This window comes from Abramis brama, assembly GCF_963993115.1.
Source record: "Abramis brama genome assembly, chromosome: 4".
NCBI lineage: Eukaryota > Metazoa > Chordata > Actinopteri > Cypriniformes > Leuciscidae > Abramis > Abramis brama.
The window spans coordinates 53,001,277-53,023,151 of NC_139966.1; the positions used below are offsets into that span (position 1 = coordinate 53,001,277).

The 21,875-nt window shown below is 38.6% G+C and overlaps 1 protein-coding gene and 2 long non-coding RNA genes across 3 annotated transcripts in view; 1 reads left to right on the forward strand and 2 right to left on the reverse strand.

Moving 5' to 3' along the window:
- Positions 1-21,875, forward strand: part of mpped1 (metallophosphoesterase domain containing 1) — a 34,959-nt gene that overhangs the window by 11,299 nt on the left and 1,785 nt on the right. The window contains exons 4-5 of the mRNA XM_084111521.1: positions 2,642-2,867; positions 20,901-21,016. Coding sequence (XP_083967647.1) covers positions 2,642-2,867; positions 20,901-21,016 — 342 coding nt within the window. The remainder of the gene's footprint in view (positions 1-2,641; positions 2,868-20,900; positions 21,017-21,875) is intronic.
- Positions 9,542-10,205, reverse strand: LOC311081531. Its single transcript, XR_014605911.1, has 3 exons — positions 10,102-10,205; positions 9,821-9,943; positions 9,542-9,743 (listed from the first exon to the last, which is right to left on the reverse strand). It is a non-coding gene; the product is annotated as an uncharacterized lncRNA (long non-coding RNA).
- Positions 15,230-20,914, reverse strand: LOC311081111. Its single transcript, XR_014605796.1, has 3 exons — positions 20,779-20,914; positions 19,545-19,581; positions 15,230-15,364 (listed from the first exon to the last, which is right to left on the reverse strand). It is a non-coding gene; the product is annotated as an uncharacterized lncRNA (long non-coding RNA).

A 21,875-nucleotide genomic window follows, 5' to 3' on the forward strand; every position in this document is an offset into this window, starting at 1 on the left:
TTTTACACATTTTATAAGCTCTTCATGAGTTCTCAGCTAGTCAACACACCATCATATGTAGGCTACGCACATGCACAGTATTGTTTTGGATGTTCGGTAAGTTCCGTCTCAAAATAGGCAATACGTCATAAAAGCCGACCAATCAGGTTGTGAACATATCCCTATGCCTTTAGGTGATAAAAATGCACGAATGAATGCCAAGCGGACCAGGACTAAATGTTTTTTTTTGTTTGTTTGTTTTTTGGTCTGGACCAAACGAACCAAGCCAACCGAACTACAAGTGTGAACAACACCCTTAGTCCTGGCCCGCTTAGCATTCACTTTAAATGGCATTTTAACACTGAATCTAAAGATACCGAACCTAAAGAGAACTCAACAGCGGCAGGAATTCCTCCGTCACACACACAAACGAAGATCTGATGCTTTCAGGGGTCTTGGTCCACTTGTTTGGTGTGCACCAGGGTTCAGATGATAGCGCTCACACAACCGCACCAAGGTTCGTTTTAATCGAACCAAATATGCCAAGTGTGAACACCCTAATTGAGCATAAGTTCTGTGTCTACTATAGGTATAAGGTAGTTACATTGATTCCAACAATTGATTGATTCCAATTGATCCTATTTATTTATTTATTTAAAGACATTTGCTTGCTTTTGCATGCTAAACCAATTTGAATATAAGGTTGGGTCTTGAAGCAAAATCAGTTGAGAACCACTGAAATGAAGTACAATGCTAAGACCAATCAGAATGAAGTATTCCTTGTAATAATAGAGGGTGTCTTGACAGGTGTCTGAAAAATTGATGTTGTATTATGAAGGGTTTGACATGCATTAGAAGATATGAACTCTCTAAAATCTGCTTGGAAATCAAATCAGATCACAGTAAAGCAAACGACTTAGCTTGAAGATAGCTCTTTATTACGTGTATTACAAAACTGTTGAGCAAACATGAAAGATGTCAGAGCTTTGCCTCTGGAAGGAGGCTTTAAATCTGCAAGACTCCTGTGCTGATTCTTGTAAAGCATCTGCCACGGACACATAAAACTCACTTTTAATTTTTGTCCGTGTCTTACTTTTACGATCATCTCCCAGCGATGGTAAAATTGTGCTTATGGACGCAGATTTTGAGAGGTGCCATGGAGTATTGTGTGTGTGTGTTAAGTGTCAGGAAAATTGCTGTTAAGTCACACGTTTTGAGCATAAGCATGTGCGAGGGACTGCGTGTGTGTGTGTGTGTGTGTGTGTGTGTGTGTGTGTGTGTGTGTGTGTGTGCTCTGTCAATTTTTTTTTTTTTTGCAGGTCCTCAAAACCAGAACCCCCCCACATCCTTCCCGCCCACAATTTAATTGCCGCTTTTCAGGGACACGCTTGGCTGCGTAATTGTCAAAACACAGGCTGACTGAACTCTCCGTCACACCTCAAACCTTACACTTTCTGACGCATCTCATCTCTTTTATGACACTTTTCAAATAAAGGGAACATTTCCAGATGTTTGTCGTAATTTCGCCTCGGATCCGCAGGGGTGCGGGGAGAGCGATTTGGAGAGAGGAGATTTGTGGGGACAGACTGTCTTTGTGTTTGTCAGGCGTGGACAGGTTCGCTCCCCGGTGTGGTGAAAATTTTATAGAACCGTGAAAAAATGGAGATGGAACGGAACGAGGAGTAATAATATTTGTGCATTTATTGATGTCAGATTTATGAAGTGCTATATTAATTTGCATTGTTCCAGAGAGGAACCGAACACTAGTTCTTTAAGAGTCCAGCATCATGTTCTGATTTACTGCAATGCATTCTGCTAGCCGAAAGTGCCAAAATCAACCAACTTAATACCTCAAGGAGAACGATGTAGCCCACCTTATTGGCAGGCCCATGTGGCATCTGTGCCCACAGAAAGCAGCGCAGATTTCCTCTGTATTAGTCCGACTGTCTTTTACAGTGCTACACATCCCCCTTCCCCTTATGTGCTCATTTATTAAATATTTTGGCTAATTCAACCCTGCTTTTAGGTACCAATAAAAGTGCAGTCTCTCTAAGCTCTGTTTAACACATTTGACTGTGTTTAAATCAATTTAGAAAGTTTTCTGCAAATTTTCCCTCAATTATATGAAGAAAATGCACATTTTGTCTGGACCTGCTGATTTGTTTAAGATTGGTTCAAGGCTTGTAAGTGAAAGGTTGCAGGTTTGAACCATAGAAGGAGTAATCGCTTGATCCTTGATCAAGACACTTTGCTCCAGATAGATTATTGTCGCTAAAGAGTTCCCACAGTGATGGAAAAAAATGACAGGTAAATATTTTTTAAAAAACAAGGATTTAATTGAGAATTTAAAAAATGGTAATAAAAGCTGGAAAATAATACAATCTTCAGTAAAATAAAGAAAATTTATTTTCTAGTTGTTCTTATCTCAGATCGGATACAGTTTCTTTTGAGTGCAGTGTCTTCAAATTGAGTCAAAAAAGTCCTTATCTAGTAACCAAATGAACTCGGAAAGTTATGGAAATTTGTTGGTAAAAAAAGCGTGGGTGGAATCCCCACAGTTGCTAATCATGGCAACATTGCATGAAGGATGATAAATAATAAAATAAATATCATAACCCTAACAAAGGCACCGTATCATGACAGCTGTTTTCTCTTTCCTCAGGCACTCTGCCCTACGAGATAAAAATCGTTATAGCGGGGAACCACGAGCTGACGTTCGATCAGGAGTTTATGGCAGACCTGATAAAGCAGGATTTCTACTACTTTCCTTCGGCCTCCAAACTCAAGCCGGAGAACTACGAGAACGTGCAGTCCCTGCTCACCAACTGCATCTACCTGCAGGACTCTGATGTTACCGTCAGGGGTTTCCGCATCTACGGCTCACCGTGGTGAGTGTCTCTCTCTCTCTCTCTCTTGCGCACGCTTTCTCAAGTCTTTCTGTCACCGTGTTTGTCACCATATGTTGTTGTGTTGTCCCTTCCCCCTCAAGTCTTCCTCATTTTTTGCTCCTTCTTCCCTCTTTCGGTCTATCTTTCTTGTTAACACTTCTTTTGCCACCCCTTATTGTCCTGCGATTTACCTCTGTGCCAGTGTGTGTGAATAACTATGTGTGTTTGTTACTTGCAAGCACTGAATTCTAAGTATAAACGCAGATGTATTGTAAATGCATGCCAAATAATTTTTATGAATTTGGCCTGTACAATAGTGTGTGTGGGTGTATTTTCTAAACTTGCAGGAGCAAAAATGTCCTTACAAGAATAGTAAACACAATGACACCACATGGAGGTGTCGCTAAAATGAAAAACAGATTCATATAGGGGATAAATTATGTTTTCTGTAAATAAGAGTAAAAGTGATGTAGGGTTTGTCTCTAGTAATTTTAATTTGTTTATATTAAAAGCAGTAAATGTGAATAAATAAGATGCATTTTAATGGTAATTATGAAGTCTGATAATATTAATACATTTACAAATAATAATTTATTATTATAGTTTGTAATTAAATTATAATAAATCATTTATAATATGTAGAATATATAAATATATAAATAATTTGTAAAGTTTAACATAATTTATCATATAAAAATAAATTAGAATAGTAATTTATTCATTGCAAAGCATTTTCTTTAAGAGATAAGGTTATAATAAAAATAGTTGTTGTTATTATCATAATTATTATTATAGCTATTTTATTTATTTATTTATGGTTTATTTTTGTGATACGGGTTTGGTTTGGTACAACAATAGAGGTCTATGATATGCTCTCATTTTTATAGCTGTGTGTGTGTGTGTGTGTGTGTGTGGCTCATCTAAGGTGTGTTCACTGACAGATGGCTTCTGCAAATATCACAGTAAGCCCTTACATCAAAGCTGATAAATAAGCATTCATTCATGTGTTTGTGGCTTGTCAAGTTGATGGTGTTTACAACAGTCATGAACTCATGAGCTAGATTAAAACCTTCAAGTATTAATCCACTCCGATATGTCGCGACAGAAATCCTCATCTCATGCCAGTGTGCTTGTGTGTATGTGTGTATGTGTGTTCACACCATGCAGACTTACAAAAACATAAGCACTGCTGAGATCTGGTAATAGCATTCCACCATAGGGGAAGGTGGACAGAAAGTGCGTCTCTGAGCTTCTCTCTCTCTCTTTTATCATCATCATATCTCTCTCTCTCTCTGTCATTCCATCTAGTCCTACATCCATTTGTCTCCTCCTGTCACTGTAGAGTTGAAGTACTCTGCCGTACTGGGGCACAGTTGCAAAACTCTCATCTCCATGGAGATTTTGTTCTGGTGAAGTCTCCTGGATTTATGGGCCGAGTCCTGTGTTGCTGCGGGCGATGGCTGTCTGTGATCTGTGCAGCACTGCATTACACAGAGTCTACTTTTGCTGCTTCTTCATCTACTGCTCTGTTCCCAAAGCTGTCTATTTAAAGACATATAAAGTGTCAAGGCTGTTTTAAATTGTAGGTTATGTATTTGGGCTGCCTTCTACGATACCTCGTTTTGGCCAGATTGTCATTATTGTATGTATTCTTCTTCACAGAAAAGACAACCCCAGAGAGAATTACAACAAAAAATGAAAACCAAAAACAAATTATTCCAAATGAATTCACTTTTGAGCTTCTGTTTCAGGGAAGAAGCTTAGACGGCAGATGTCTATGTAGGCAGAAGAAGGCTATAGGTTCGGAAAAGAGCTTATGTTGTCCATCAGATCACATCTTGTTCATCTCTCCATCTCTCTTTTCTCTTCTGGATCAAGTTATTTTTTTTGCCTTTTAAGTTTACCTGCACTGTAAAATGTGCAAAATTTTGGCCTTTAGGGGAACAAAAGCTTGTCACTGGGACAGTACCCGTAAAGGTACACCTTTAGTACCTTATCCACCCTTAACTGGTGAATATTGGAACTATATACACCCTTAGGGCCCTTTCACACCTACCTTGTTTGGTCCGGATTTTCGGACTTTTCAGTTTGGTCCGAATCAAAATTACAGGTGTGAAACCCATTTGTCCTGCGTCCTGCCGGCGACGATAAAATGTTCGCACAACGAGGACGTTCATTTGGCGAATTTGAACTAGCCTCGAGTATAGTTGGTGCTGCAGGGAGTAATGCCATAATAATACAAGTATAGTGGCAACGATATGCGTCTGTTCATTCATTCTTGTCAAAGTTACCCGCCGAATTGACAACACGCTGACGTCAGACGCACGTCCGTTTACAAACCAATCAATGTCAAGATTCAGCCCATATAGATGATGACGACAGGACGCAAGTACGTCATGTAAAGTTATTTAGTACGCTCGCATAATTGCAATGTGAAACCAAACCAATACTAACCAAATGTATACAATGTATCAAAACATGAACTTTGGTGCGGACTTTCAGGTGTGAAAACGCCCTTAGATATGGTGCAAAAGTGTACCTTTTTTTGAGAAAGTGCTGGGGCTGTTACCAAAAACAACTGCAGCAAAACAGAATGAAACAGAGATCTTCAGCAGAAGCATCATGCTCATTTGTACCTGCTCTTTGTTTTTAATGTAAAGTGGATTTAAAAAAAACTTACAATAGACTATCCTGCCTTACATTTGTATAAATAACTACTATGTAGTAAAAAAAAAGGTTCTTTTAATCGTGTTCTTTATCTCTCCTAAAAGCTTTTCACACTTGAAATAGTTGGACCCTGGATCATTCCAAACCCTGGGTAAATGGTATCCTGGGTTATCTTGCTTCACATTTCACAAGAATGCTCATAATGTGGGGTTAAAAATTACTCCGGGTATTGAAGATGTCATTTCGTTTCACACTAAATCCTGGGTTAACTTTTTTATTTGCTGTGTCAGTGTCATTGATTGGACAAACTAGGCATGCAACCTGTATAAAGGTTCTAGCTTTGCACATTATCTTATTATATATTGCCGACTGCTTTCTAGTTTTTCCTGAATGGAAGAACGAAACAGCCTCTTCTTAACTGCAATTGTCATGTTTTCTGTCACCATTTTAACAGTTTTCCCTTCAAACGCTGACACTACTATTTATACAATGCGTTGTGTTTTCTGTGACTGTCCAAAGCATGTGAATATGAGACACGCGACTGGTTTCGTTGTAACATTCTAACACATATCATTTCACACTGCACACGTTTGGCACCGCAATGCTGGGTTGACGCCGCAAAAGTGCTGCTAACCTCAGGTAAAAGGTGGTGCTAACTCCGCTTCTAAATTACAAGTGTGAAGCGTTCCTTTACCCAGGGTTAAAATCGAGGTTTAGAATGACAATAACTCGTGGTTTAAACCCTCCAAGAGGGTTGTTCCGTGCAGATTTAATACTTAAAATCACTAAAATTCCTCAATAGAAATGATAATAAATAAGAAAACATGAGAGACTAGTCAACCTCTATAATTGACTAGTCGATGTTGCACATCCCAACTCGTAATCTGCGTGCTTTCACACACATGCTCACTCTCCTCTACCGGGCTAAATGAGATCTTGGCACGCTGCATTCTTTCCTAAATCCTGACTATTTGTCATACGGTGATTCTGGAATGAAAAGACCTGCATGGGGGAAACATGTGGCGTGTTTTTCTGTTCTACTGACGCTAATGCAAGTTTACAAGTCATTTGTCATCCGCAGATCTGCAAATGCAGAGACGCGTGGTGTGTTTGTGCCTATTTGTGTGCGTGTGTGTGAGCTGGTGTGGGTGGATGAAGTATTAAGGATGGCTGTCCCTTTCAGAAGAGCGTGAAGCACAAACAATTGTGTAGGACCCACTGCACATATCGCTCTCAGCTAAACACACTCGCACGGAGCTTAAACTTTCCCATGTATATGCGCTCATATGGACAGTTATGCATACAGTGATGCTTGGTGAACACAAACACATCCTGTGTGCCCTGCGGGGGGGTGGAAAGCTGATAGCTGAATGTTTATGCACCGGCAGTAAGAGCAGGTAGAAGATAATCGGGAAAAGTGCATTTAAACTCAGGAGATTAAAAGGTTTTGGCTTTGCCTTTGTATGCGCAAACTGTACAAAGTGAAAAGTGAAATTTTTGGCCTTTTTGCTCTTTTATTTTAATAGTTTATAAGCAGTGGCAGCAGTTTCCTGCAGTATGTCATGCTATACTTTATCTAAAACTATTTTGAACAACATTTATGTATTCGTGCAGTTTTTTTTTTTTTGACGCATAATTGAAAAATGGAATTAAATTCATACTGGATCTGTATTTGTTCTGTAAAATTAATTTGTAACACTGCAGGGCTACTTAGAAGAGAAAAATTGCAAATTGCATCTCTTAAGATCATGAAAGTAAGACTTGTTTATTTTTCTACTGGGAAAAAAAGTCTCTCGAAACTCATGTCTCGAGGTCTAGAGGATTTTATTTCATTTTAATTTTTCAACTACGCCTTGACAGTGTTAGTGTAGTAGTGAAAATGATGTAAAGGTGTGGAACAGGATCAGCCAACGACTCAAGCTGGTCTAAAACTTGCATCTCCTACAAGAGCACCACAAAGGAGATTAATTGTAACAGATTTTTGTCAATCACTTTCAGTCAGTCTTGTTCTCCTGCTCTAAGAGGCAGCACAACACAGCAGGGCGTTCATAAGCAAAGACAGATGTTCTTGAACACCTGGCTGCCAACATACAGTATATATGTAGGTTTGCATGACGGCATGTGCCCGGTTTCATGCTATATTTTATGGAGTAACGTGGAGTAATGCAAAATTACAAAGTCAAAAGGGGAGAAATGGTCATTAACAGGTATTTAAGTATTTAGTTCACTGGATTAAACAAAAGTAGTGTAATATATTGGATTATGTAGTATGTAATAAGTATGTATACATAAAAGTTTATAGTTTTATTTTTATTTTTAAAATAATTCATGAATTTCTATCAAAGATTACGGAATACCATTTACTTTTAACATGATATAAAGTTACTGAAGTTACTACTGCTCACCTCATACAGTATGTGTGTGTATGTACTGTTTGTGGGTGTGTAAGCGGTTTTATTAAGATCAGTGACAGCCATCAAAAAGTTTCTCCTGAGAAAGATGCAAGGGGGGAGGAGGAGGAGGATGAAAAGAGACTGAAAAGAGGAGGGGATAAAGCATTAAGGAGCGAGCAGACTTTTCCCCTTGTAAAACTGAAATGAAAATAGAAGAAATGTTCACTATCCAGTGACTCCACAAGGAATAATTATTGCCAGAGATGCAAAAGACTCCGTAATTAGATTTTTTAATTATTGAGGATTTGCTTCTCCTCTGTAGTGGCCCAATTAAAGAAGCTCATCAAAACAAAAAAAAAAGAGAAAGAAAGTAAAGTGAAAGACAGAGAGGATGCGTGTTTTCTCTTCTGGTGTACCTGCCTCTCCTGTTTTGATGACTCCTCTTCACTGATGAAGGGGACACGGCACAAGCCACTAATGAACAGCCCTTCATTTGGACGAAGCGAAAGATTAAAAAGGAGGAGAGGAGGAACTGAGCCTAATGATCGAGAGGACGATGTGGTGGTGGATATATATATATAAAACAGTGCGTTTAACTGCTTGACCTTGTCAGCACGTCTGTGTGAATTAATTAAAGTGGCGGCTGATGTGGAGAATGATTTGAGAAGAGAGGAGAGATTAGTACAGTATCAGTCGTGTCTCCCTACGGGGAAAAGAGCTCACCGCTTCGGCTATGTAGGGCTGGCCACTGGAGGACCTCCTCAATTAACATCTGAGATGCCTGAGGGAGAGGGGGTGTCTGAACGGCCCAGTCCTGTCATGTAGACCTCTCACGCACGCTCACACACTTGAGTTAGCCGCTCTTAACTCAGAGAAGTTGTTCGACCTTGTCTGTTTCCATCTGCTTTGGATTATTATTTTTTTCTTCTTAAAGGCCTTTTCACATGGCTCATGTCTTGTGCTTCAACTTCCAAACTTGGGCGTTATGGGCTTTTGTGAGGCTGCCAGATAGCAAGAAAGCGGGAAGTGTGACAGTGGTAATAGTGAAAGAGTAGGAAAAAGATCAAATATATTTCAGCTTCGGACAGAAAAAGAGCAGAATTGGAAATTTAATGGTACTGGTACTGTTTTTTTTTTTTACTCATTACATTCATTATGTAATATTTTATTCTTACACGTAATGCCCAGTTTGTTGTCCATTTGTTGTGCAAGTAATTCAATTGAATTTATTAATTAAATGGTCACCAACATAATGGTATATCGGTCAGTGTCAGAAATGTATGCGAAATTTTCCCTAGATGACTCATAACACCCAGTTTGTTGTCCATTTTTGTTAAATAAATAAAATGAACACTATGGACCTTATGAGGGTTTTTTCTTACAGTATAAATCTGTTTGTTGTCTATTTATGTTTTTTTGTCAAATATTGAAAGGGTCAAAACCTGTAACTAGATGGCCATAGAATAAAATATCGTAATGGCTATAACAATATATAAAATTATAATATATTGATATGTATATAGATCACAGTTAAAAAATAATTACTTCTTTTTTTTTCACATTTTAAATATCTAGGGCAATTTATGACCCTGATACCACCAAATTATGTGCATAATCATTGACAGTGCTTTGAAATGTCAGCGATTTACCCTTAAAAAAAAAAGCAAAAAAAATGGCATTGCTCCAATAGGTAAGCTGTAGTTTAATGCTCCATAGACTTGAAAGCATTGCATGGGGGACGTTGACACGAATCAAGGGCCAGATATTCCAACGCGCCAGTCTTTTCAGCCTGTTATCTATGTGTCAATCATTCTGTCTGGGAAAACGATAGAAAAGAAAGCTTTTTTTTATTAAAAGCAGAATGTGGGGCTTCATGTCTTGGCTGGATGTTACCTGTAAATTGGTCTCCAAGGCGAAAACTCCTCGCTCACACCGGGCTTGTGTCTTCGCACATATGTGAGCACACACGGCTCGGGGGAATTTCTTTACATTCTCATAAACGCTGAATCTGTTTACCTGCAAAACAGGCGAGATGCTACTCTTTATCTCCGTCCTTCTCCATGACTTCACCCGCTTTATCAGTCGTATCAGAAGTAAATTGAAAAAAAAAAAAGATTCGGAGAATAAATTATACACCGTATTAAGAGAAAGACGGACCATACAATGGTTCATACCCATCCTGTATTCATCCTGTCCTCCCTTTCTTGTGTCTTTTTCCGTCTGCTGCCTCTTCAGTGTTGGTCGGGCGTCAGAATTAGCTGCCCCACAGCGATGGCTAATCAACACACTTTCACACTTCCTGAGGAGGAGGATATGTAACCCTCTCCCTCCCTTTTCCTCTTTTTCTCTCCATCCCTCGCCACTCCTTTCTTTTCTACGCTCCTCTTTTCTTCTCCGTCTCCCTCCTCCCGGAGAACTTGGAAATAATTTGAGTCTCCTGGGTTTTTACACATTCTAATTTCCAACTAAATGGGACATCTGTTTGAGAAAAGGAAGATTTGCCACGGTTGCTAAGGCAACTATCACTCTGTGGGAAAGAGAGGGAAGAGGGAGGAAAAAAATGTCCAGCAGTTTCACAGGCGGAATTAGATGCTGATTTTTAGAAACACCGCCACAATCCCAGACAACCACTTCTGCGTTTCCTCTGCTACTCTACCTCAGTTTCTACGTTTTAACTCCCTTTCCTGTTCATTACACCTCTTTTTGCTCTCTATTCTGTACTGGCTGTTTATTTCCTTCGCACAGCTGCGGAGGAAGGAAATGTGGTACCATGTGGCAAAACTTTACGAGTATTTCTGCCAGCAATAAGAGATGGAGAAATTTTATTCCCTCACACAGATGCACATTCACACAAATATGATCATCTGGGGTATGAGGGGTATCTACAAAACTTTAAAAAATGCATCACAGCTGTATTAACAATTTTTATGATCCTCATTTAAAAAAAAAAAGCATTGGAATTGTATTATATTTTTGGTCATACTTTATATTAGGTGTCTTTAACTACTATGTAGTTACATAAAAAAATAAATGCAATGTACTTATTGTGTTCATATTGTATTGCAAAACACTTTTGCTGCTATTGAGGAGGGATACGGGTACGTTTAGGGACAGGTTTGGTGGTATGGGCAGGTTTAAGGGTGGCTTAAGGGAAGGGTCAACAGTGTAATTATGGATGTAATTATATGCAGGTATTTTTTTTTTAAATTATAAGTACAATGTAAAAACATGTACACTGAAAAAAATGAATTTAATATAAAAAAAAATGATGGTAAGTGGTTGCACACAATTGATTTTAGCTACATTTAAACAAATGCATTAAGTTGAACTAAAATTGATTAAGTTCAACTTAATGCATTTGTTTAAATGTAGCTAAAATCAATTGTGTGCAACCACTTACCATACATTTTTTTTTTATTAAATTCAACAAATCATTTTTTTCAGTGTATGTGCACAATAAGTGCATTGTATCAAATGATGAATTTAAATGTACATAGTTAAAGACACCTTATATTAAGTGACCAATTTTTTTGTAAATAACATTTAAAAAAGGCAGTGGCTATTTACACTAGATTGTAGTGATGGATAGTATTTACACTATGTAAAAATAGCAGTATTTTCTTTGCAATAAGTTATGCTATTTATAGTTATAAATGGTGGCAGATACTATTTGGACTTCAATGTTGTTGTACATTAAATGGTATGCAATAATAACATAGTGTGAATGATTTACTTGTATTTAATCCATTACTTATTAAATGGATTCTGCCTTATTGGGACAATAAAGCCCTCCCTATACCTACCCCTAACCCTGTAAACGATAAACATTTCATTATTAACACGTGTTAGACACTTTATTTCCACTTTTTGAATATTTTCTTCATTTTTATTGAAAATAAATGCCTTTCTGATCTGATATGTGATGGGAAAAGGTAGTAGTAAAAAAAAAAATCTAAACTACCCCTACATTATTGACAATCCAGTGTCTTCGGTAAGATTGTCTGGCCCAACCAGACGTCAGTGGGCGGAGTCAGAGTAAATAGCCTCTGCTTTTAAAAAATGCATTGCATTTTCATTGAAACGATATTTAAATGGATACTCATGGAGCTAAAATCTCACAGAAAGTTTCAGATGGGCAAGTTGAAGCAGAAAGTCAAGCTGAAACTGTATCTGTGTGTAAACGCTGAAGGCTTTGCTGGTAAGCCAACCCAAAGTGCATTAACACAGCAGGAGCAAGTTTCTATGACCTGACAGGCTCACCTTGTGTGTGTGTTTATGTGTGTGTGTTCATTGTCCAGTAGGCTATAGCTTTGCATCGCTCCATGCCAATATATATGACAGCCTCATCTCACACACACACAAGTGGTCACTGACACACATTTGCATAGACACACACACACACACACACACACACTGATGCTGCTGTCCTGCACCTGCTCCTCACAGTTCAGACTAGAGGGGCCTGGCGACGGCTCATCTCTCTCTCTCACTCAAACAAACACACACAAACAGCCTTGATATTTCCCCTATCAACTCACTCATCCTTTTTTAAACTCTCTCCATTTCTATCCCGCTCTCTCCTCTCCCTTCGTCCTCTCCACCGTTCCGACACCATATACAAACTGCTAACACACAACCTAACGTATTGCCAACGCAATTCTAACGTATGACAGAGTGTTTGAGGGCTTCCAGAGGGAGCTCATTAGCACTGCATGCACGTGTGTGTTTGAGTCACACATATCTCTCAGCGCTCCTAAAATCCTCCCGGAAGAAGGACGAGAGACAAAGCCAAGGGACCCGACGCAAGAAACAGAAGTAATCGTTCAGTGAAGTATCTCCAGACGCTGTGCGCTTTGTAGTTTAAAGGCCTATTGCGCAAACATTCAGATTTGCTTAAGGATACTGTTCAGTGTGTCTTTAGTTTTATCAAAAGATTCAGTAAAGATGTTTACAATGCTTTATAAAAAGGTTGTGATTAAAAATCATTATTAAAGAAATATTCTAGGTTATTTTCAAGCTAATGTCTATGCATCTGTTACATGTTAAATATTACCTCTAATTTTGATGATAATTCCACAGCATTTAGAATGAATAAAACCCACTTATTAATTAATACCCTCTTATAATTGGAGCAAAAATGTTTATGGCAATGTAATAACACTCATAGAGTATAGTAATTGTATATGTACTGTAGAGTTATAAAATTGTTACAAAATGGTGATCAGCAGGGGTATGACCCTAATACCCACGTATCAAAGTCTTCAAATTATTTACCTATTTATTTATTTTGGCTTTATTTTGCTGTAATGATTGGCTGAATTACACATTATCCCACTTATTACACGGCTACTTGCCAAATAAACGAATGTACATGATGTATTGATTCAGATATTGACCACAGACGCACAGAGTGATACCAGAAACATGAAACTGGCATAGCTTTGTAGGAGGAATATGGTCAGTCGTACAGTTTAGCAGTGCTTATGCACAAATATTTGACTGTGGTAGGCTCTCTGGAATTCTTGATTCTGATTGGTCGGTTGCAGCAGAGTATTTTAAGATCAGCTAAGATTAGATTAGCTAAAAATTCCAGTAGTGTTTGTGCAGGTTCTGATGCAGGTATATTTCCGACTGTTTTCTCTGTCCACGATGTCCAGAGTGTTTGTAATAAAAACGACAATGCAAAAAACGCAGGGTGCTTAAGCAGACAAAACCAAGACAGTGTGAGCTTTTGTTTTTGTGTGTATTATTGCAAGAACTCTATGAAGACTGCTTTTCTTTCTTTCGATTAATTTTGTCATCTCTTCTACTCTACATCTCCTTTTTTTGTGTGTCTCTCATTCCTATTCTACTCTTCTTTGTGAAGGGCCATGGGGATTCTTCTGTAAAGTTTAAGTTTACTTGTCTTTTATAATATAAATGAGAAGTTTAATTGGGTATTTCTTGCAATTGAGCATCTTCGTCTTCTATGCGGACACACATACACACCATTGCAAGATGAGAGCTTCTCTGCAGATGTTGTCCATTGAGGATTTTTTCTTTCAGTAAGCATTTATTAAGCCTGATTTTTCAAAAGGAATGCCGAATGTAGCTTTGCAGACGCAGAGGTCCTTATTCATGCAACCACGGACGTTTAAGAACTGCTTTTAAGAAATATGGGCAGACTTTAAAGGAAAAGTCTGCCCATCATTTACTCACATCCACATCAATCAAAACTGTACGACTTGCTTTCTTCCGTGGGACACAAAAGGATTTCGAGCAGATTCAAATTTGGCATGATGTACATGTCATGCGACAAATCTGAATATGCTAATGTGCTAATGAGATTCTCCTTATATATTCCACATACTGTAAGAAAGTCATACGGGTTTGGAACAACATGAGGGCGAGTAAATGATGGAAGAATTTTCATTTTCATGCTCAATCCATTCCTTTAAAGCACTGCATCGGCTATCAAACACTTCTGTGTGTGTCCCTGCTCTTGGCTCGTTATGTTAATCAGTGCTGTGAATGTTCCTGTTGATGAGTGTGAGTCCACACAGCTGTTCTGAAGTCTGCCGTGTGCCCAGGCCAGTGCGAGTGTGTGTGTGTGTGTGTAAGTTTGAGAGAGGTGTCGAGCTGTGTGGGCAGATGTCTCATTGCACAGATGGGTTTGTTACTGCTGGTTCTCGGACTGTCCGGATCGGATGCAATGGACCAGAAACGTTCTCCCAGGGTCCAAATTCATTATCCACCCCTCAATTTATACTTAAGACTATCATTAGTGCTTAATTGTTGGTGGAAACCGTGGCCTAGTGGTTAACACACATGCTCACATTGAGCTGTGGTGTTCATTCGATCGATGTCAGTTTGAATTTCCAGTTTCTCCACCAGCTATATATTTTATTTTCATTTCATTTTCATTTTTATTTATCTTAATAAAAATTTTCTTTTATATTTTTTTTTTATAAATTCCACATTATCAGGTACTGAATCTAAACATGCTAATCACTGTGTGTGTGTGTGTGTGTGTGTGTGTGTGTGTGTGTGCGTGTGTGTGTGTGTGTGTGTGTGAATGTGTGTATATGTCATGGCCAGCAGTCTTGGTTTCACTTTTGCATGCTGGGTGTTGCATTAGTCATGCTGGGGACCAAATGTCTCATATTTATCACATGTTAACCCAGAGACCGAGTGGGGGAATCAGGCAAACAGTGGAGTTGTGCAGAGCATGTGTGCAGCGATGTCTGACAGAAACATAAACAGATACACACTCATATCAGCTCAAGCCTGGGCTAATCCCTTTATTGTCAGAGACTGATATACTCTGCCTTCCAGGGTTTTTCTCCCTTTCTGTCGTTCTGTGGAGTGTGTGTCTCTCCTGCTGTGCCGCTCGGACTGGAGCCCCGCGTGAATGGACCGCTTGCTTCTCTCAGATTAAACATCAAAGTCCAGCCGGCCCTGTAGTTCAGAACAAAACAACACAGCACATTGTGCTAAATATACACACGGCTTGAAAAATGCAGCAACACTGTACTAAATGTGCAACCCTGCCTGAAATACAACTACACAACACAGCACACTGTACTAAATATACAACACTACACAACACAGCACACTGTACTAAATATACAACACTGGCTCAGAGATGGGTCACAGTGATCAACTAGTGCTTTAGTTGATTCGTGAGGTCAACTAGTTAGTTCAGATTTTTTTTTTGTATAGTTTTTTTTGTTTGATATGTGTACGCTTCCACGGCATGCTATGCTTTAGCTTTTCAGTAAAACCCTCTTGTTGAATTTTTAAAGTCGACATGAAATGGAAAATTCACAGCTTATTTTATGTTGCATGTGACTTACAAATTTTATTATTATTATTATTTATTTAATTTTAATTACTTATTTTATTTTATTTTCAATAGCCGACCTACATTGTTTTTCTTATATGTGTGGATTTATGTTTCTTAGTTTTTTATTCTCTATGATAAAATAAAATAAAAACACATTAATCCATATTATTTTATTTTATTTTATTTTGTTTATTTAACAACCAATCGATAAAATCAAGTCCCGACCTACATTGTTTTTCTTGTGTGTGTGAATTTTATATTTCTTCGTTTTTTTTATTTCACTGATAAAATCATTATAGAGATATCATAGATTAATGTTTGTTTGTTTGTTTGTTTGTTTTTATTTCACTTTTTTTTGTTTCACTTGTTCGATAAGCCATTTCGGGAATAGCATGTCATGAAAAGTTTTATTATTGTTCATTCATCGTGCTAGTGTGCAAGTGAGCACATGTTTGATGTTAACAGCACTTCTTATGTGCTAGCATATCTCAGTGGACTGTTGTGACCTGCAAGCTATTAATTGAAACACGCTCTCTTAATGAGGTTATGTATGTGTGTGTGTGTGTGTGTGTGTGTGCACTGTCAAGAGGCTGTCTGATATTGCCACTTAACTCTTCAGAGATGTAACAGCTTATCCCTGTAGATTCCTAACCTCTTCTCCTTCATACACACAATTGGGTCATTGTCAGAAACATCGCATTACTAATTATTCACTTTCATACCTGCTTCTGTGCCATGCACATACAGTATCTTAAACACACACAGAGAATGTGTACATCTCTTCTGTAATTAGCATCAGGCAACCACCAGCATCTGTAATTACAGCAGCCACAGGTGAGGATGTTGAACAGAAGCTCTCCTCATTTGAAGATAGCTTGTATGTGCCTGCGTATATGTGCACACGTCTAGTTATGCATTGCTATGTTCCAAAATCTAGTGAGCTGCCTATTGAGGAACATACTGTAGGAGCGCTTTCATCTTGAAGTTTGTTTCACAAAGTAGGCATCTTAATTAAGCCGCTTCCTAAGATATACCTTATGTTAGCCAAATACTAAGGCAGAATCATGTGTATTCTTTGTGCATAGGACAATCCCAGAATGCATTGCTACAAGCTAAGTGAATGAAGCTTTAAACTCCCATGCAAAGTGCTCTTTGTACAGCTTGCTGAGTTGCTGCTTATGGAGAAACAGAGTTCCCACCATCCTAGAAAAGCTTTCAAAAGTGTGTTTTCCGTGCCTGGAAAAGCCATGGAAATTGATCAAATCATGGAAAAGTTCTGTGGTATATTTTTTACTTTAGTTGTATTTCTTTAGCTAAAAGAAAGCTCTAAAAATATTTTCAAAAATATGAAAATTCATTATTCAGAAAGTGTGAGAACACAGGAGTGTTTCAAAGCGTTCACTTATGAGGTTCCACCATGATAGTCAGGATGTCACCTTTACACAACGGAAAACCTTTTATGTGTTTTGACTGTTCATTTACACAAAAACAGCGTTTTGGGGGCCTGAAAATGCAAATTTTTTGATAATTGGATTCAGAATGCACGTTTCTGAAAATGATACCGCTATCATCTACATTTAAACTACAAACATTCAAATGTGTGAAAACTGTGACGTCTTGCACATGCGTATTACGTGTTGTTCAGTCTATAGGTGTTTCTTTACAAAGTAACATCGCCATCTACTGGCCTGGCATCAGAATACAGCATTTTTAGTCGTTTTTGCGGATCCGCGTGAACGGGGATCGTTTTGACAACTTTGTCGTCTTTTTGTGAAAAACACAAAGGAAGAACATTTCTGTTTTTAGTACGTCGTTGATGTGTAAATGTACCCTTAGAAGGCAGCTGCCTTGTAGGCTCCAGTCTTGTGTATGCGCTTGATGTAAAAAGGGCTGTTAGGACGAACTTTACTGACCTGTGAATGACACTTCATATTTCTGCTTCGCATTCTCCATCTATTTCTCCCCAATTTTCGTACACATTTTATCTTTCCACTCAAAGTGCGTCACCTTACTAGCAGCAAAAAAGGCCTAACAGCCTTTTCCCTCCAGCCTTGCGTTTTAAAGATTTATGGCAAAACTGCACTGATATCATTTGGCCAAGAGAGGTTTTGCATGCAGACACACTCACTGATTTGACCCAGACCTTTCTCTTACTTTAAATAGACTTACTTTAAAAAGACATTAACAACATGGCAGTTCTAGTCCAACTATTTGATTAGTTCTGATTGGTGAGTGATTAATCTACGACGGGCTTTCTCACCAGAGGAATGATTTTCATAGTTCCTATGCCTGTGGCCGAAAATACCCGTTTTTTTGGAGTGTTCACACTGCAGGAACTGGGATCGATTTTAGTTATAGGAATGCCTTTTGGGGGAAACAGGAACAGGAACTACCAGTGACATACGTGTATGTTGATTGGCCAATACACATGCCGTACGAAACACCGTCACCCGCCTTTTGTTAACTCAGTTTACATATATTTACTCCACAAACATGGAAAACAGCGATAGATGGACCGACACCCGGACACTTCTCAACCGATCACGCCGTCCTCCGTCCTCCAGTTGCTGACGTTGTTAAATGTCATGCTTAAATGACGTCGCTCACTGTCGGCTTAATTTAGCTCTCGGTGGAGTGGACTGTCCTGGTGGCGTTCCTATAACCGAGTTCCTGTATCTACCTGGTGCAAAACCCCCTTTTGACTTGGCAACAACCTATCGACATACACTAGCAGCACTCAGAACACCTTATAGCAACCAAATAGCAACACCTTAGCATTGTGGTGATGTTTTACGTGGACAAACACCCCTTAAATTTGCTTTATAAAATCCTAAAACCTAGTTTGCAAAGTATTTATTTTTTTCCTTTGTGCTGGTGTGGCATCATGGGAGTAAAGGCATGAAAGCAAACAGCTGTCTCTGCTTCTTACTCACCTTGACAAATGAAAAAACATCCGACAATAACTGATAAATACCCTGATGGTTTAGTACATCACTGGCTCTGCCGTGTCACGTTTTAAGGAATTACACGTGTACGTCTGAACTTCTGGCTTGAAATAATCTTCATTAAACTGAGCCAGAGTTTTTGAATTTCATGATTGAATCATGCTTGTATTTTAAAGCAGTTTTCAAAGTGTTTCCCTTTCTCTTTCCCTTTCTGTGTTCACATGCAACCCTCTCTCTCTCTCTCTCTCTCTCCCATGTTCTTTCTGTTTATTAATCTCCCTCTACTTAGTTAGAAAAGCTGTTTGGGACACCAATAATGAGTACTTTCTCGATCCAGTGTAATTGAGACGTCCGTGTAAAGATGGAAATGAATATTTAAATAGCACCATCAATATGCAAAGGCCATTTTAAATGTTTTAAGATTAGAGATGTGAATTAATCAGACTGCGTCCATGTGCCTTCGGATGTTTGATCATAAATGTTTAGACTCTGATGATAGAAGTGATTTGAATATTAATCAGTTGAAATCAAATGAAAATAGCATTTGCTTTCCCATGAGCCCCTTCTTTCCTCTTGACCTTCTTAAGATGATAGAACCCAGAGCTGATCTAGATAGCTCCTCAAAGAGTCTGTGTCTGTGTTTGCATGTGTGTGTGTGTGTGTGTGTGTGTGTGTTTGTTTGCAGCGCAGGACACCGATGCGTCAGCCAGCTATAAAAGTAAATGTTTCAAGTGACTGCTCTCTATAAATTACAAAATCCACGTAGAGGCAAGGGAAGCTTCATGTGTAAACTCTCTCTCTCACACACACACACACACACACTCTCAGAGTCTTTCAACATACTCACATACTGTGCAAATCCGCCACAGCAGAGGAAGATGGATCTGGGGACAGATTGTTAGTGACATGTTAATTTCTATACCGTCACTCAAGCTTGGTGCATCTGCAATCAAAGTGATGGGGCATAGGCAAAACCATCAACCCCCCTCTCTGTCCTTACACACAGTCTCTCTCTACCTGTTCTCTACCTCTCTCTCTCTCTTCCTGTCTTTCTGATCCTTCCCCATTTCTCTCTCTCTCACACATACACAAATATAAATGGTAACACTTTAGTTTAGGGTCCAATTGTCACTATTAACTGGTTGCTTATGAGAATGCCTATTACTAGGATATTGGCTGTTTATTACTTATTAAGCACATATTAATGCCTTATTCTGCATGACCATATTCTACATCCCTTAATCCTACACAATACCTAAACTTAACTATTACCTTACTAACTATTAATAAGCAGTAATTAGGAGTTTATTGAGGCAAAATACATAGTTAATAGTTAGTTCATAGTGAGAATCGAACCCTAATCTAAAGTGCATATATGTGCATAACAAGATATGTCTGGCATGTGTGTGTGACCTGTAATATGCATACAGGCATACAAATATTAATCACTATTCAATATTAAATTATTTTAATGAATTTAATATTTTAAATGAGCTGTTTAATAATGAATACATTTATATTAAATGTATTAATTCATCGAATTAATCTAAATTAAAACATTGTTGACAGCCCTAATTTTAAGTGTTTTCTTTGTTATGTTTAAATGACTTAAAGACCAAGGAGAAGCCTCTGCCAATCAAGTGCATTGGCAGTGGACTGATCAAATGCACAAATGGTAATCCTCTATGTGAAGCGCCCACTTACCAGCCTTTTCGATCATTTTGGACTACTAGGCGAGCGTTACATCACCTAATTAATATTCATGAGCCAAGCTTTTCAAATCGTCCTCACGCCCCTGCTTTTTTGGACAGTCAACAGCAGAGATGACAGGAAGTGATGGGGGGAAGAAAAGATGAGGATATAATCTTATCCGGCCTCATACCTGTAACTCCCACCACAGCTAAATTTGTCTCCTGTTTTGTTTTCTTTTTCACTTCTATTTAAACTATTTTCTCTATTACATTTAGTAAAAGATGTGACAGTCATTTCAAAGTGATTGCTATTTGAGATTTGGGGATTTTCCATCATAAACCTAAGATATCTCACAGATACATTCACCATACATTGAAATGTCATCTTACCTTCATCAGTGATTGGGCAGTCTGGGTAAAAGATCAGTGAAGCACAAGTGAAGATAGATGGTCATGGTCACATCAGCAGGCTTTAACTGTGTTTTTTTTTTCTTCTTTCTTTATGTTTTCAGGCAGCCATGGTACTACGGCTGGGGTTTTAATCTACCGCGAGGACAAGCTCTGCTGGAGAAGTGGAATCAGATCCCAGATTCCACAGATATTCTTCTCACACACTGCCCTCCTCTGGGTAAGACCTAAATCACACACAAATACACACACACAAAGCATGCGTTGATGGTTATTTCCCATTATGTTGTCTTCATCCTTGCGCACACACAGTCTTTTGCTTTGAGGCTTTGGCAGATGGAGTTGCTACAGCAGGCTGCTAAAGCATGCAAACGCTGAGACGCTGTTCGCAGTGCAGCAAATCCCTTCGCACATAATAAAACCCTCACACACACAGTCATATGTACGGAGAATGGTAGCTTGTGCATAAAGACAGCTGCGGTTTAAAACACTAAGCTTTTGGGCTTTGAGAATGTGACAATGTGTAATTCTCATGGTAAAGACGTGTCTCACTATACATTCGTGCAGATGTGGGTGTTTATCATTAGCCTCAAATGAGGTCTCTGAAGATTCACAGTAAGTCTGTGCATTATGTATGTAGAGACATCAGACTATGTGTGTAAAATCAAGTTTATAGTCTTTAATGATCACCTTGGATCCAGTCAATTCGTGTATATATACAGTAACTCTGCATCCGATATCACAAACTGTATAGTAGATACTACATAGTTTGAAACTTACTTCGCGACCAGTTTCATCGCTTCACCACGATTCACAAATCCTCTCCCGTGGCCTCATGGGATAGTAAAGTGTCCATCAAATGCGTACTTCAGAGTCTCGGCTGAAGTTGTTGGTCATCCGGGTACTTTTTCGCCTACTGTTTTTTGAATACTATAATTCGGACATACTATGTTGGCGTGCTGTTTTTCACATAGTAGGAATGTATTAAATTTCAGATGCAGCTTAAGTCTCTTCACAAAAATGAATTTTTGTTTGCATATAAAAACAATACAGATGGACATAAGAATGTCAAATGCCTT